Raw genomic sequence first — 15,703 nt, 5'->3', positions numbered from 1 at the left:
GAGGAGTATTTCAAACAAAAAATGTGGAAAAACACGACGATTATTTCGACAACAACCATCATCCGTTGACGGCTAGCCGCTGTGTACGACACGAAGTAATTTTTCAGGTCGTTGCTTCCGATCGGCATCCGGCGCGACCAATCGGACGGAGGCGCCGAATTTTGTACTATGATACGGATGATATTGACGGTGTGGTTGGCGTCGGTACGGTTAGTTTTCGTGGTCGTTGAAGCGCGACGGGAATCGCGAAGGGCCCGGTCGTAACCCTATCCCTGATCGATGGCGACAGAGTTTGCGACGGTCTGTCGGTTCTCTTCCTACCGTAATTCGGCGCTTTCGCCTCGTTGCTTTTCTAGATTGGAAGAGACATTACGCCTCTACGCGACCAAGTGAACTCGAAATACACCTTCGCGATTCTTGGACGTAGAGTAATTTTCGTTAATACGAGAAGATTGATTTCTACTTCGTTTTTTTTTTTTTTTTTTTTTTTTGACAGTTTTTCTTCTTCTGCACAAACTCGTAAATAGCATTAATTCGTATCAGAGAGTGTTTATTGAGCAATGATATGTTCGCGCGACAATCTGAACAAAAGCGAACAGCGATTCCGCAAATTAACGTTAGCGCGCCTCATGAAAGGAGAGACGGTGCTCGAGTTTCAAGTCAATCGTGATCAGCGGTAGAACTAAATCGTTACTCGTAATAAGTTGCATAAATTTCGCGAGATGAATTGCGATGAACGGCGGCCAATATCTCAGTCACCTCTTGTGCCAGAAGGAAAGAGGGATAGATGAGAACGAGGCTAAAACGAGCAAAGTCGATAAGGTTGGATAGAGATAGAACGTCGTCATCGTCGTCGTCGTCGTCATTGGGAGACAGGACGAGGGTGTGTAAAAAGGTGTAGGAGCGAGAGGTACTAGGAGATACACTAGGAGTGAGAAGGAGAGGGAGGACAAACACGAAGAATGCCACGGCAATCGTAATGGGTTTGCAGCAGCGGCAACGGCAGCAGCGGTAACGCCGCTGCAGGTAATAACCATCGCGTATATAACGACACGATGAGTCGTGGGTAGCTCTAGGCCGATGGACTCGGGGCCTCTCGACGGGGCTTTCACGAGGTTCCCCGGTTTCTGCCCGCGGTGTACCGAATGCACGATCTATCCGAGCTTGATTACTCGAGCCCTTTTACCACAAAGATGGGCAATGAGACAGTCACGGAGGAACCTTCGCGCCGCATTCCAATCGCGATCATACAATTCGTCTCTTATCATTATGTAATTATTTTGAATTAAAATTTATTACCGTTAAAAAAAGAATTGCAAAAGTAATTGAGTACATTTTTGTAAATGGATCGTACTCTTTTTCGCTCTCACATATACGCACGAACACGCGCTTTAATGTTCGCAATTAGCAGGCGACGATCACGACAGCGCGTAGCCGACGTATTTTACACGAGGCCGCACGAGGGACAGCTCGTTATTAGGATTACACGGGTGTGACATCCAATTTTACCACGTCAAGTTTCTCTTTCCCTCGTAACGGGTATCAATTGTCGTGTTACGTGGAATCGACGCTATTTTCGTAAAGGTCCACCTTCTCTTAAAATTATTAGAATTTCAATATAGGCTGCTTTCCTTTTAAGAGACACAAATCGACACGTGTTAACACATTCAAGCATATTAGTTTGCTACAGTTAAATGGAACATGATATACACAGTGTGTATATATTACGATACCTAATCTTACAAGATTTATCATAAAACTTTTTAAACAATTTGTTTTTAAATGTTTTGTAAATGTTTCGATAAAATTCAATATAAAATATAAATTGGTATTTATGATTACAGAATATGCTTAATATTGTAACTTTCTATTATACAATTTAAAATTTTAAATATATAATTACGCACTCAAAAATTCTATCGAAAATACTGGAAACGGATAGATTTGATCACAAAAACGCACTTCTACTCTCCTCCCAAGTAGAGTCGAGGTGTGTCGATTGAGTTTGCATCAAATTCTAAATGAAAAATGACGAGTGTCAACTTGTGTCAAAAGTGTCGACTGTTTCATAAAAGGAAAGCAGCCATAATTGAAAGCATCCCGAGAGACTCTTAAACAGTCAAACAGTCCTCGATATGTATTTATTTTTCCAACTTGATAATTCTTTCCTATTAATACATTTCTTTTTAATCTTTAATGCACTATCGTTAGAAGCAAAACCAGCTAGCTTCATTCCTCACGTGCGTGGAAGAGATGACGCCTTACCTCGAATCCGGGATGCGCAGTACGGGCGGTTTACATAGTTACATAAAGTTGTACGGCTTATCGGCTCCTATCTCTCTCGCGTCGTTCCGCGATGATGCGATTTCCTCTTCGCAACTTCGACTCGTTCGACGTCGTTCACCGTTCGACCGGGTCCTTTCTCCCGTCGATCTTCCCACAAGCGGCAGCAACGCGAACTGCAATGTTGGTGCACTGCCTTCTTAAGCGCCGCTCGTGGCGACAACGACGACAAAAACGACAAAAATGACAACGGGTACAAAAATAGCGACGGGTGTACTGGATATCGGTTTGGCCTCGAAAGCGCACTCGGTAAGTGAGTAATAGTATTCCGGAATCAAACGCTTTCCACGAGAGCAAAACTCTAATGATGCCACTTTGAGAGTCTTTTTTTTTCCGTCACATCCGATTATGATCAGATGTCAAAAGTTACAAAATAATTCCTTGCATCAAAATAAAAATTGCTTTTGACAGAGCTTTAGTACAAATTTTAATCGTGACGTGACGTGATATTTGTAATATTTAAAATTAGAGATTTATTCTAATTTGCACAAAAAATTGCCGTTAAGTCTCAAGAGTCCTTATATTATGTTCGTTAAAAGGCAAGCGGGAGAGACAAAAAAAACGAGTTTCATGTTTTTTTAGGTATCATTATTAATCGTCCACTGTCGTTTGCGTGACATCGTTATATTGACAATTCATCTATTTACACGTTTTTTTATATAATAATATTAATAATTAATAATAATCGCAATTGTATAGTCCTACTACAAATATACAGATGTGCTGCGTGTAGGTCAGTGTATGTATACGCTGTGTGCATATTATTTTCTTTCTGTTTTATACAAAAACGGAGGGATACAGTACGCCTAGGATGGTCTTCACAATCTTCGTTAAAGTCTCGGCGCGAACGAAAGGCCACTATCAGCGGGAAACAATATTTTTCTTTTTCTTGCGAATGCGTATCACTATTACACACAAAAAAATAATCCTAATTCGAAAGTCTAAAAGTTCAAAAAACGTCGTTGAAAAAAAATCTAATCGGGAGCGGAACAAGGGACTAAATGGATGGGAATGATGGAGACCGTTTAACGATAGCGAGACGTATCAAATCGTCCAGAGTGTAAGTACAAAAAATGACAACAGCTTTATTACACATCGTAATTCGTACAATATAATCTCGCATTTACACGCACGCTTTTCTCGTTAATTTGGAGTCTGTACGCGCGCGACGGCGGTTGTCGAGAGCTCGACGGGGTGGAGGAAAGGATCGGGAGCTGGAAGCCAGACAGGAAGGATTGAATTCATTGCGATCTTCGATCGGTCCGCGGATGTCATCCGCTGTTATCTAAAGTAAAGCGTTATCAATTACGTATGACAGTCATATAAACGCGGAAAAAAAACACCCTGTTTGCGCCACCGCGCGCGAACGAGACCCGAAAATAAACCTGACTTAGTCGATACTTGCATTTCGTTTATTTAATTATCATTATTTCGTAACAGGAACATCATCGAATCTTTGTTCGCTACAACTCTCTCTCTCTCTCACTCATTCATTCTCTCACACTCTTCGTACATCGCACGCACATTTCTAACGCGATAATATCGTCATCACTGTCATTGGCGCACTAATCGCCATTTATTTAATTTCTTTTTACGCCGTGTAAAATCGTCTCATCAGCAGTCACAAATAAATAATTAATTATCATAATCGATCGTGCAGCAACATACAATAATCGTCACTTATCTATCACGTATTCGTGAGTGAAGTCAGCGAGGGTACCACCGAAAAAAGCGCTGCTAATGGCGATGCAAATGATGGAGGATTTGCAAAATTTAAATCGTTTCTGGGCGATCTCTCTAGATTTTTTTTTTCGCACAAATGAACGGGGACAATATCGAGTCGATTACTTCGTGGATTCGTTGGTCCGAATAAACACGAATAAACGCGAAAGGGACAACCGAATCCGCCAAAGCTCTACTTTAATCGCAATTCAAACCTCATTGCTTTCCGGTACAAACTCTAGAAAAGCACAACGCGAGAGTACACAAAAAAATTAAAAAAAAAAAACAAAAAACACATTTGAAAGCTCAGTATGTTCTAAAGAAGTGCTAAACTTTCAAATGTCTTGGGAAGCCTATTCTCGAAATCATCGCCTACAAAAGACAAGCGAAATTTTATAATATAAGTATGTATACTATAGGACTTATCTTTTAGATGTTTCTAAATATTCGCGTTGGGAAGATTTGCGTTACGATCAGATTTAATCGGTTCGATCTGACGTTCTCTGGTGCGACGATGATCGCTTCTTTGATTTCTCTCTCGACTAGCCTCTCTCGCCGATTTCGATGCCAAATCGCTTCGAAATAAACCGCATGGTCGTCGAAACGCTACGGCGTCGACGACGCCGGATTTCTATCTCTCACTGTTCATTTATATATTTTTATTTTTATTTATTTATTTATTTATATATCTCTCTATATCTGCATAATTTATACACGTCTGTCCGTTCGTCTTTTCAGTACGTAGCGCGAGCAATGTTTCGTCGAACGGTACACGTCGTTTGTATAGTAATCATAGGATTCGTAGAAAATCAACGACTTCTTCAACGAGAAAAAGCTAATGCTGCGCGATTTTTTGGGGGAGTTTTGCGAATCAGTGAATAAATTTCTTTATCATATGTTCCTCGATACAAGTTGAATTTGATGAAAATAAAAGATCTACGGGTTTCGCATGCACGGGCTTTTCCTTCTTGTATTACTCGATATTTTTTATCCTTTTCTACGAAAACTATTTGCTTAATTATCGGATCGCTTAATTTAATTCCGTATTAAGTTTATTCGAACTATCGCGATGGAATGACGACGTTTTCGGATTAAAAGGACGGAATTTTGTTAAGAGTCATGTGTGCCGCTTTCCATCCTTCCTTCCAAACGTTCCTTTGAGCCAGTTGAAAGTTGGCATGAAAATCGCGGGTGTTTGAAGAATCACTCGACCGGGGGATTATCCTTGAAACGGAGAATCCCAAAAAGTCAAAAGAAAGCATTTCTGTTATTTTAAATATTAATTTTCATGCTTTTCATCGCTGGACGTTGTTGTCGCCTCAAGTGGAAGTGCCTACGTCGTACAACGGTATTTTCTCCGAGAAAAGGAATGTTTTATTTAAAAAAAAAAAAGAAAAAAAGAAAGGGAAAAAAGAGGCGGTGTTACACAAAACATTAATTCCGAATACGAAAAGACGACGTCGTTCCAAAGATGCTAATCCGTCGTTAAACTTTCTCGTTCGCAGTTACACATACATACGAGTATTCTGCATACACGGCTCATTCATTCTCGCACGCACACACGGATAATATACACGAAAGATCTTTCGCTGTCGTATTCTTGCCCCGGTCGGCAACTCGGTCACGCAAATTCGAAAAAGAATTAATACCGAGAACAATGATAATGCGACACGATGTAATAATATTAATAATAATAATAATAATAATAATAAAAATAATAATAATTAATAGCAATCAGTAATACAATAAGTAAATAACAATAATAATAAATTAGTTCTGTACAGAGTTTCACTTTCGAGCATGATATATAATATTAATACCTAAGGATGGGTCGGCGGCCGCCCGAAGAAACCGGCCGACCCCCACAGCATCGCGTTAATTCTTCTCCTTGTCTCTCTGTCGCTTCTCGATCATCCCCGATCGAACGTCTTCGGTCAGTCCGTCATCGCTCTCGTTTCAGGATCCTGGGACGACATGCACACTCGTAATAGCTGGTCAAACTGGCCGGTGACGCGATGCAGCGTGTTCTTCTCGAAACGATGTTTTAATCGCGGAGTCCCATTGGCGACTAGCGGCGCCACAATCGCGGATGCACGAGCACTTTTACAAAAAGATGTAATAAAAAAAAATATATATATGTATACACACACACATATATATATATATATATATATATATATTTAAAAAACGAAAAAAAAAGAAAAGAAAAACCAGGCATCCGAGACGAAAGCGTCGCCGCGCGGAGGGGTCGAGAAAAATCGAAGGAAATCGAACGGGGTGAGATTCTGTCAATTTACGCGCACGGAGAAAATAAGATCCACGATTCGCACACGCACACGCACTGTCGTTCGATTTCTCTTTTCCTTTCATGCACTCTCTTACTCTCTCGCTCTCTTTCTCTATCACTCTAAATAGGAGTTCGATGTGTCCGGAGTGTCTACTACACTTCCGTCGCGAGCGTCGCCGCCAGTGCGGCGTCGTGCCTGACGTAGTGATCGTCTATCACGTACACACCGCAATTACTGTTGTCCGTGCTGGCACCGCCACCGCTTCCCGGTGGACCACTGCTACCACTACTGACGACACTGGCGCCACTGGCTGACTCCGATATCGTCGTCGGCCTCTTCATCAGCGCGGCTTCCGCGGCGCAACAACTGTCCGTCGCGTTACTAGTAGCGGCAAACACGGACGATCTCTTGGCACTCTCCAGGACTCCGATACCGAGGCCTAGGCCGAGACAGTCCTTCTCCTTCTGGAAGAGGTGCGCGGACGCCCGATGGGCCGCCGCCTCTGTATTCAGCTGTTTCGTCGTCCTCGTTGTCCGACCGTCTTGCAACACCGGTTCTGGTTTATAACCCGAACACGAACTGTCCAGCGTCACGTCGGTCTGAAACGACGAGTCCAGGTCGTCCTGCCGCGATGCCGCGGACGCCACGTTGTTGACACTTTTACTCGCCGTCCAGGTATTCTTGATCATGTGCGCGTCGCCGGTGCCCAGAGCGCAGACGCTGCCGCCGCCGCCGCCGCCGCCGATCAGACCGTTACCGTTGCCGAGGAGACCGCCAACGCTACCGACCCCGATGGTACTGGCGCTACGTTTGCTCATGCTGCTGTGCACCGCGTTCCTCTCGTTCTGCAGCCTCGCCTCCTCGTCGGCCTTCGCCTGCTCCCGCTTCTGTCGTCTCTTCATGCACATCACCGCGACCGCGGCGAAGAGCGCGAAGGCCGGTACCGCGGTGGAGAGAGTCGCGATCATCACCAGATGTTCCGTGGTCAGGCTGGTCTTTCTGGAGGCAACGTGCTTCGACAAATTGCCGGGCCAGTGATTACCGCCCGAAGACGGTTCCGCCAGCGGCACGTTCGAGTTCGCGGGCGCGGACGTGAGCGGTGGCAATGCCACCGCGACGCCGACTTTCTCGGCGCAGGTGTCACCGTGCCAGTCGTCCGGGCATTCGCACAAGAAGCCGTTGACGCGGTTCCGGCAAATACCGCCATTCTGACAAGGCGCGCTCCGGCACTCGTCCACGTCCACGCTACAGTCCTTGCCGGTGAAGCCGGGCTTACACGTACAATGATAGTCATTGGTCCCAGAAGTGCATCTGCCTCCGTTCGCGCATGGTTTCGCCAGGCAGTAGTCCACCTTATCCTGGCAGAGTCTGCCGACGTAGCCCGGTACACATTGGCAGCGGAAGCTGTTCACCTGGTCCTTGCAGGTGCCGCCGTTCAGGCATGGATCGCCCTGGCAGTCGTCCACGTTGATCTCGCAGCGTTCGCCGGTGAAGCCGGCGAGGCACGTGCATCGGTAACCGTTGACATGATCCGTGCAGGTGCCGTTGTTCGCACAAGGATTCGGCGAGCACTCGTCGACCTGCGACTCGCAGTCGGCGCCGGTGTAGCCAGGCGGGCAACGGCATACGTAGCCGCGTAAAGAATCGTCCTCGCAGGTGGCACTGTGTCGGCAAGGCGAATCCCGGCAGGATCGCGTCGTGATCTCGCAGTGTCGGCCGCGCCAACCGGGTGGACAGGTGCAGCGATAACCACGACGATGCTGCTGCCTGGAGGACGACGATAGCTCCGTGCCGTTGCCGCTCACGTAGCTCACGGACGGAGACTCCGTCATCGAGCAAGTACCACCGTTCAGGCAGGGCTTCGAGTGACAGTCGAAGAGCGGCGTCTGACACTCGGTGCCGGTAAAGCCTGACGGGCACGAGCAGGTGTATGAGCCCTGGCCGGTGTTGAAGCAGGTGCCGCCGTTCATGCATGGCTTATGATTTGTGCAATAGTTGAGATCCTGGTTGCAGAACAGTCCGCCCCAGCCCTCGTCGCACGCGCACTCCCAGGGCTTTTGGCAGCTACCGTGAAGGCAGCCCGGGTATCGAACGCACTGATTGCACAGGGTGCCCTTCCACCCGTTGTGGCATCTGCAACAATACGACAATACATGGCTCCTTTTAGTAATACTCGGATCCTCGCGTGCAATTCTCAGAGAATTATCAGAGAAAATACTAATCAAAAGTTGACATGTATTATATCTATCTACGATCGAATGCCACCGGCGGTAGAATAAATGAATGACCTAGGTATGTCACGGTTTCCACGAAAGCTGAATCATTCTCAGAGATAAATCATTCTCTCCCTGGTAATTGTATATATTATCTCAAATCCCATCGGGACAATACTCAGCGAGATTGGTGCACGGGATGAATGATCCACGCGTCGTCTAGTAATAACTAGAACTCGTTGAACCATCGTGATTGTGTTTTGACAGAGATCTAATTGTAAACCGAAGTTTGGGTCTGCGTACTTTGATATTCCTTCCCATTTTTTTTTTCCGGTCTTCCATCGGTCACTCGAGGAGAGTTTCACCGATGACGGATGAAAGGCAGCCGTAGGTGCAAGAAGAGGATCGACAAAATCCCGATAAAGGAGGAGAATTCTTGCTTAAGAGGAAGAGCAAAGAAGGGACAGAGGTCGGCGAAGCATCGAAAGATGTGTATGTGTGTGTATATATGTACGTATGCATGTGTACGCGCGAACGTCTGCGATATGCGGCAGGAAGACAAGAGAGGAAAGGATGGCACGAGGACTTCTCGGTCGAGTCGCGAAGGAAGAAAAGATTCGCGGTCCGTACGCGGAGGGGAAGGAACAGAAAGAGAGAGAGGGCAACGTACAACGACAAGGAATATCTTAAAAGTGGATAAAGTCGGTAGGGGAGGTAGGGAGAAGAAGAGGAACAGAAAGAGAAAGAGAGAAGGGGGGGGAGAGAGAGAGAGAGAGAGAGAGAGACGAAATGTCTGGTGAAGGGTGAGAGGGTGGCATGCCGGGAGATGAGGATGATACGCTGGTCGGCCATTACATTACGTGCGGGGGTTATGCCTCACGGAAGAATGAAGGAGAAAGAGACTAGAACAGACAGAGATAACGAAAGGACGAGAGGTGGAATGAAAAGAAGATGCTACATGTGTGCGGCCGTGTACACACACACATGTGCATATACAGAGAAGCAGTTTCAATGTGCGCGCAGGGTGCACACGAGCGCATTGAGAAAAAGAGGGAGGGGGTAGAGAAGGGACCGAAGGTAGCGCGAGCGGGAAGAAGCAGTCATTGAAGAGTGGGGGGACAGGGGGCCCGGGATACGAGAGAGCAAGAGGAAGAGTTTATAGAAAGGAGAGGGAGATGCGCGGGACCAACGGGGACGACGGCGTGGAGGGAATAGAGGAGTAAGGAGGAAGGCAAAAGGGGGGAAGTAGAATTCTGACGTAGTGGGGGATGAGTCGTCGAGTAGTGTGTTCCCACGGTTCGAGCCTCGGCACAGCCGTTCAGTATGCGGGTCAAGGAAAGGTTACCCTCCTCTGTGTGCGTGAGTATGCTCGCGCGCGCTTGTTCGCGGTACTCCACACTATTTCATGTATCCACGTGTATATACGTCACTACACAGTCGCTCGCTCGCTGTGAGCCTGTCGTGGTCAGAATGAGATAGTAAGAGAATAAAGGTAGAAGAAAGAGTGAGGAAGACACAAGTAGAGAAAGATGAACGAAAAGCCGAGAAAAAAGCAAAACGACGAGACGGCAGAGGGGAACTGCAGCCGTGGACGTCGCATGACTATACCATTAAGTTCTATGTACAAAGAGGGAGGGAGGGAGGGAGGGGGAGGAAAGAGAGAGAGAGAGAGAGAGAGAGACAAAAAAATAGTCGTAAAGAGAGACCAAGGGGGTTGGAAAGCCAGCCAAACTGTGTCGCTAAAATTATTCGTGATCGTTTGTTATCGCGAGAGACGAAGATGGAAAGTGCATCTAGGAACATGTACTCCCCCAAAAATACCGGTAAACGGCATCCACGTGATCGCGCATTCTACTTTGTGACTAGTCTGCAACAGAACCGCGATGCCATAATTACCATCAGGGGGATAGGTCATGCACTGACGAGGGCGAAGGGGAACAGAAGGAGGAAGAGGGGAGAAGATGCTGAGGAGAGAGGTGGATTGGAGCTCTCCGCTCAGCTATGGAAATCCCGCGTGCATATCGGACTCGGTTAAATGTCTCTTTGGAAGAGATGAGAGAGGACGATTTCTCTCTTGTCGTCTCCTCTTCCTTCTCCGCTTTTGCCATCAGATGCGAGGATACAGCGCCACATTCGAGACACGAATGCGTTCTTTGACCTTTGCCTGTTATTATGCGGCTATTTAAACAGGGTCGAACCGAAATGATATCGCAAAGTATGACGGTAAATTGAGACTTTCAATTTTGACATTAGCCGGAAAAAATGTAAATTCTGATATATGCGATCTGTACTTGCGTCATTGGAAAATACGCACAGAATTTAAAACATAAATTCAAACATGTCTAATTTTGAATTAATTTTAATTCTTAAAAAAATTAAATGTCAAAGTCCCCTAGAGGTCTATCTTCCTGTTGGGATTATTTTTAAGTGCGAGCAACATCGCTTTTACTCCAAAGAGATCGTAACGTCGATGCATCGTCATCTGTATTCAAGCATCACACGCACGCACAACCGCACGCGGGCCCCAAAATTTCAATGGGGCGTTCAACGGCCGCGATTCTTCCACGTATCACGAGCGCGATATCCCACGAGTCCGGCAAGCCCGTCACCTCGAAAACGATTGTTATCGTTCTTTCCGAGTATCCGCGAATATACGCTATGCGACTGAAAACGAGCGTATCGTAATTCCATTCCCGCAATCTATGTAATCATCTACGATCGGGGCGTGTAAAGCGGCATGCGTCAGCAGCCATTGTCGCGTGCACGTGGACTACGATCAAGGTTAACGCCGATTAAATTCCGTTACATCCATGTAACGATATTTTTATTCGTCCAGTTCGAACGTCAAAGAACGTCTATATAACTTAAGATTATATAAAAAATTTGTCCGTAACGAGAAGATGGCGAGTACGCGTAATGTGCACGCGCGTAATTGACGTTCGTTGCGTGTCGTGCCATCATAATGATTGTATTAAAATGGTGCACGAAATAATAATACTCAACTAAGGGACGACATACCACAGACATGACTTACACCGCGAAGCATTTTGGGCACAGTGTGCCGACGATTAACATTTACTTGTTAATCGTCGGCAATCATTGGCAAATATTTAATCGTTAAAAGTTTTTTTAGAAACCAAAAATCTAAAATCGGTTTACGAATTATTCGAAATTAATTTATTCTCGAATTTAATCGTGCGTTCTCAATAAAGCTGCATGCGGACACGTATAATCTGCATAGCGCGTCTACTGCCATCGCGAGAAACTCTCAATATTCATCGCCGAAGAACTCACGACAGCGATGTATATTTCGCAGTGCGGGAAAATTCACGTTCCTCCTTTCACAATCGTGCAACTTTGCCGTCTTGCGACGGCACCAATGCTAACGGGGACGACGCTCGAAACGACACGAGAAACGAATATGACAAAGGCAAGAGAAAAGTAAAAAAAGTAAAAAAGTAAAAAAATAAAATATATAAATATCGAGAAAAAATTACAACTAAACGAATTATTGTTATAAAAAAGTCAAATTTAAATTGATTGAAAAATTGTATTACACAGAGAGATTGTTTCACTTTACATGTCATGTGTGTCTCATATACATTTATTAACTTTTTTCAAGTATATTCAAGGATCGGCAAGTAGGTAGATTTGATTGAAAAATTACGTAAAAACAAAGTGATGGATATAAGGCACGAACAACGAACTCGCAGCTGTGGCTAACGGGACAATTAACCCTGGTCGTAGAGTAATTAGATGATTGAGTTAACTCCAAACCTCGGGTTAACGCGATGAGGCCGAGATTTGAGCCGATGTCAGCACGATGTAATATCTTGACATTCGCGAGCCATCGCATTATTGAACTATGACATATTTTACAAAATAGAAAAATGTCAAAGAAAAAACATGTTTTCAAATTTTTAATATTGACATTAAACTAAAGCATTAAACGGACACAAAAAAAACTAAGGTCTCTCAAAATATTTCCTATATGTGCAGTATTGTAAACTCTTTCGAAGAACAGAGGAAGGAAAAAGAGAAATCTGTGATAAAGATAAAAAAATTAAAAAATACTGCTATGTAATCTAAAACAAGATGCCTTTACATTTGTTGAAAGGAAGGAGAAAAGTTTAGATTAAAATTACGCAAACAACTTTGAAGAAGTATAGAAATGTCGGAGAATTCCGGAATTTTGCCAAACGGCGGATTAAATGGAAAACTTTAACAGCACGTCGAATGGCGACCAAAGAAAGAAAGAGAAACAAAGAGAAAAAAGTGGGAAACAGAGAAGGAAGAAGAAAGGAATCTCGGAACGATTGGCACCTCGGAAACTGCCTCGTTAGAACGGAAAGCAGCCAGGGAACTTCAAATTCCACTTCGTCCTTCCCTCTCGCTGTATGCGCGTACACTCATAAAAGCGTTACGAAAATATGCGTACGATAATATACAACGGGTGCGCACTTGTAATGCCGTCGCGAATGCGCGCGTGGTAACAGGACTCTCAAGGGTGCGTGGCGCGTATGCGTCTTTAAGTTAGTAGTAACATTACATTATACGGCATGCGAATGGAATTGTTAATTAAAATCGTCGACTTCAAATTATTATTCATAAAACAGGATTCTTTCATACCTTTCAACTTTTTCTTCCTTCTTCTTAAACTTTTGTGATGTAAAATACACTACTAGATCGACAAAAAAAAAAAAGTCAGCTGAATCATGGGTGTTTCTTACAGTTAGAGGGTCTAACATCTCGCGGGAGGGAATGAAACGATTCCGAGGTAGGTACTTTGTATAGGACAGAGTTACTGGAATCGTGATGTGGATCCACGAGCTGCTGGCCGGCGTATACCTTTTCGAAACCGCGCCGAACGATAATTTACGATAGGTATGCGCGTAATTATTATCGCGCGTACATGCATACGCCGCACCGCGGCGGTGCATACAGAGGAGTGGATGCACCGTGTCGGGGCCCAGGAATTTAGTTAGCGGTTGTATGGCGGTGTGGGGCGGCGCAATGCACACACGCACGCACGCACGCACGCACACGCACACAGACACATATATGCACTCTACAAGGGCACATGCAAGTATTAGCCGCGTATGTATACTCACATGCATTCGTTGGGTCGATTGCAGTGTCCGTGCTGCTCGTCGCATCCGGGCAGGCAGCGGGCTGAAATGAGTAAGAAAAAATCCAAGAGGTTAAGGCAACTCTCGGCGAGAGGTCGATCGCGTCCCTCACGACTGCACGAGCGAGCGGTGAATACCGTGTATATACGATACGTCCCGATGGCATGCATACACGCGTACGGTAGTTCGTCCTTCTTTACATTTCGGGACGTAAAATATTTCTGCGCTATAATTGTTTACGGTATGCGATGCAGCGGGTGATTAAGCTCGCGAGAATCGAATAATGCAACTCTCTGACCTCTCTCATTATTGAATATTGCACGTTACTTTTATTTCTAGCTTCGTTTTTAATACATTAACATTTTCATTCTAAAATCAAATTATGTTTCCTGCAATTTTCTTTATGAAAAAATGCTGCGGTAATAATAATTAAAATTAAAAACGCTAATGGAAGAAACGGAAGAATTAACAGGTGGAGGACGCGTATCCTATTTCCTTATCGGACGCGTAAACCGCAAACGAATGACTCGGTCGAATTTAGGGGAATACCGTAACGGCACCCCGGATGCGGGCTGTTTAAAGACGAGGAGAGCGACACGCATCACGTGCGGTAGTGCGTTTACTCCTCACATCACCTCGGCAACTAGTCGTCTAATTTTTCTGTCGCATAGGTAACTAGAAATTTCGATGGCTATCGGCCAACTACTCGAAGAGCGCGAGCCTTCCTCACGAGTAATCGCGAACTAGTCGCATTAAACGCGACACGTGACACAATTTCATTGCCCTTGCGGTCTATCGCTGGCAATCCGCGCCACGTGCAAGTATGCAAGGAATCGACGGTTGTTCGTTTAGATTCCTTCCTCGTCACCTTGTTAACTCTTTCAGGGAGACAACAGCGCGATAAACCGATCACATCGATCCAAGCAGGCAACAGGATAAAAAAACTCAAACATTAGACTCAAAATTCATACATGTATATTAATGTATTATGCAAGGGAGATTCATTAGAATAACGTCATCAATCATGCCATCGTTGGATTAATTGAACTTCCCTGGTCTGGCGAAGCGCTCGATAAAAACTAACGATTTCGCCAACGGCGTCGAGACCAGGTCTGCAAATCGAAAGGAAAAATGCCAGTACGCTCGACGCCGATGAATGAAGGGGTTGAAGGCAGCGGTTCGGCGCGAGGTAGGGTCGGTGAACAGGACCAACAGCAGCAGCAGCAGCAGCAGCAGCAGGAACAGCAGCAGCAGCAGCAGCACGAGGGCCGCATGACCTTGGCACCGAGCGCAACGGCCCGACTCTCTTACTCGCCATGACCGGTCGGATGGACGGACGGACTTTGGCGCGGCGCGGCACGGCGCGGCACGGCACGGCGCGGTATGGTATGGCATGGCATGGCATGGCACGGCACAGGCCGAGCGCTAAGGAGTATGGTATTTATAGAGCGGAGAACGAGAGAGATACGACCCCCCTCGGCCCCGCCGTCAGAGTCGCCGCCGCCGCCGCCGCCGCCGCCACCGCGGTCTTTTCTCCTCGTGGCCTCTTCGGCCGCCGGTGTATCGTCGACGAACGAACGAACGACCGAATCGCAAAGATTCCACTGCCCTCCCTGCCTCTACCATTTCCTTCCTCCTTTCGTCCTCCTCCCCTCGGTATACCACCTTTTCGCCGTACCGTTGCCAAAGAAGAAAAGGGAAGAAAAGGGAAGAATGGTCCTTTTCTTCCCCGGCGAGGAAGGAGAGGTGCAACAGAGAGAAGCCGGTGACTAAACAAATCTCGTAAGCCGCGACAAATCTTGCCCTTCGAGGATTATTTACGACCGATTTGCGGCCGCGCGATTTTTCGAGATAAAACCTTACGAGGTGGGCTATAAATTCGCCGTGTGTTCTTCTCCCGTGGAACGCTGGTCCTCCAAGTCGACCAAAGCGTTCCGAGAAGCCGAGAAGAAGACGTCGAAGATCTTCCTGCGTTTCATTCGATGCGATATTTCAACCATTGTTTTTT

At 45.8% G+C, this 15,703-nt stretch overlaps 1 protein-coding gene across 1 annotated transcript in view; it reads right to left on the bottom strand.

Annotated features, from left to right (window-relative positions):
• Positions 1-2,914: 2,914 nt before the first annotated feature.
• The window catches only part of LOC105835536 (neurogenic locus protein delta), a 45,577-nt gene continuing 32,788 nt past the window's right edge, over positions 2,915-15,703 (bottom strand). The window contains exons 5-6 of the mRNA XM_012678929.3: positions 13,678-13,738; positions 2,915-8,486 (exon numbers count right to left, since the gene is read on the bottom strand). Of these exons, the coding sequence (XP_012534383.2) occupies positions 6,506-8,486; positions 13,678-13,738 (2,042 nt within the window). The 3' untranslated portion in view covers positions 2,915-6,505. The remainder of the gene's footprint in view (positions 8,487-13,677; positions 13,739-15,703) is intronic.

Source organism: Monomorium pharaonis, chromosome 9, assembly GCF_013373865.1.
Source record: "Monomorium pharaonis isolate MP-MQ-018 chromosome 9, ASM1337386v2, whole genome shotgun sequence".
Lineage (NCBI taxonomy): Eukaryota > Metazoa > Arthropoda > Insecta > Hymenoptera > Formicidae > Monomorium > Monomorium pharaonis.
Note: the sequence above shows the minus strand (reverse complement) of the source record. Positions and strands in the feature narration are given on the sequence as shown.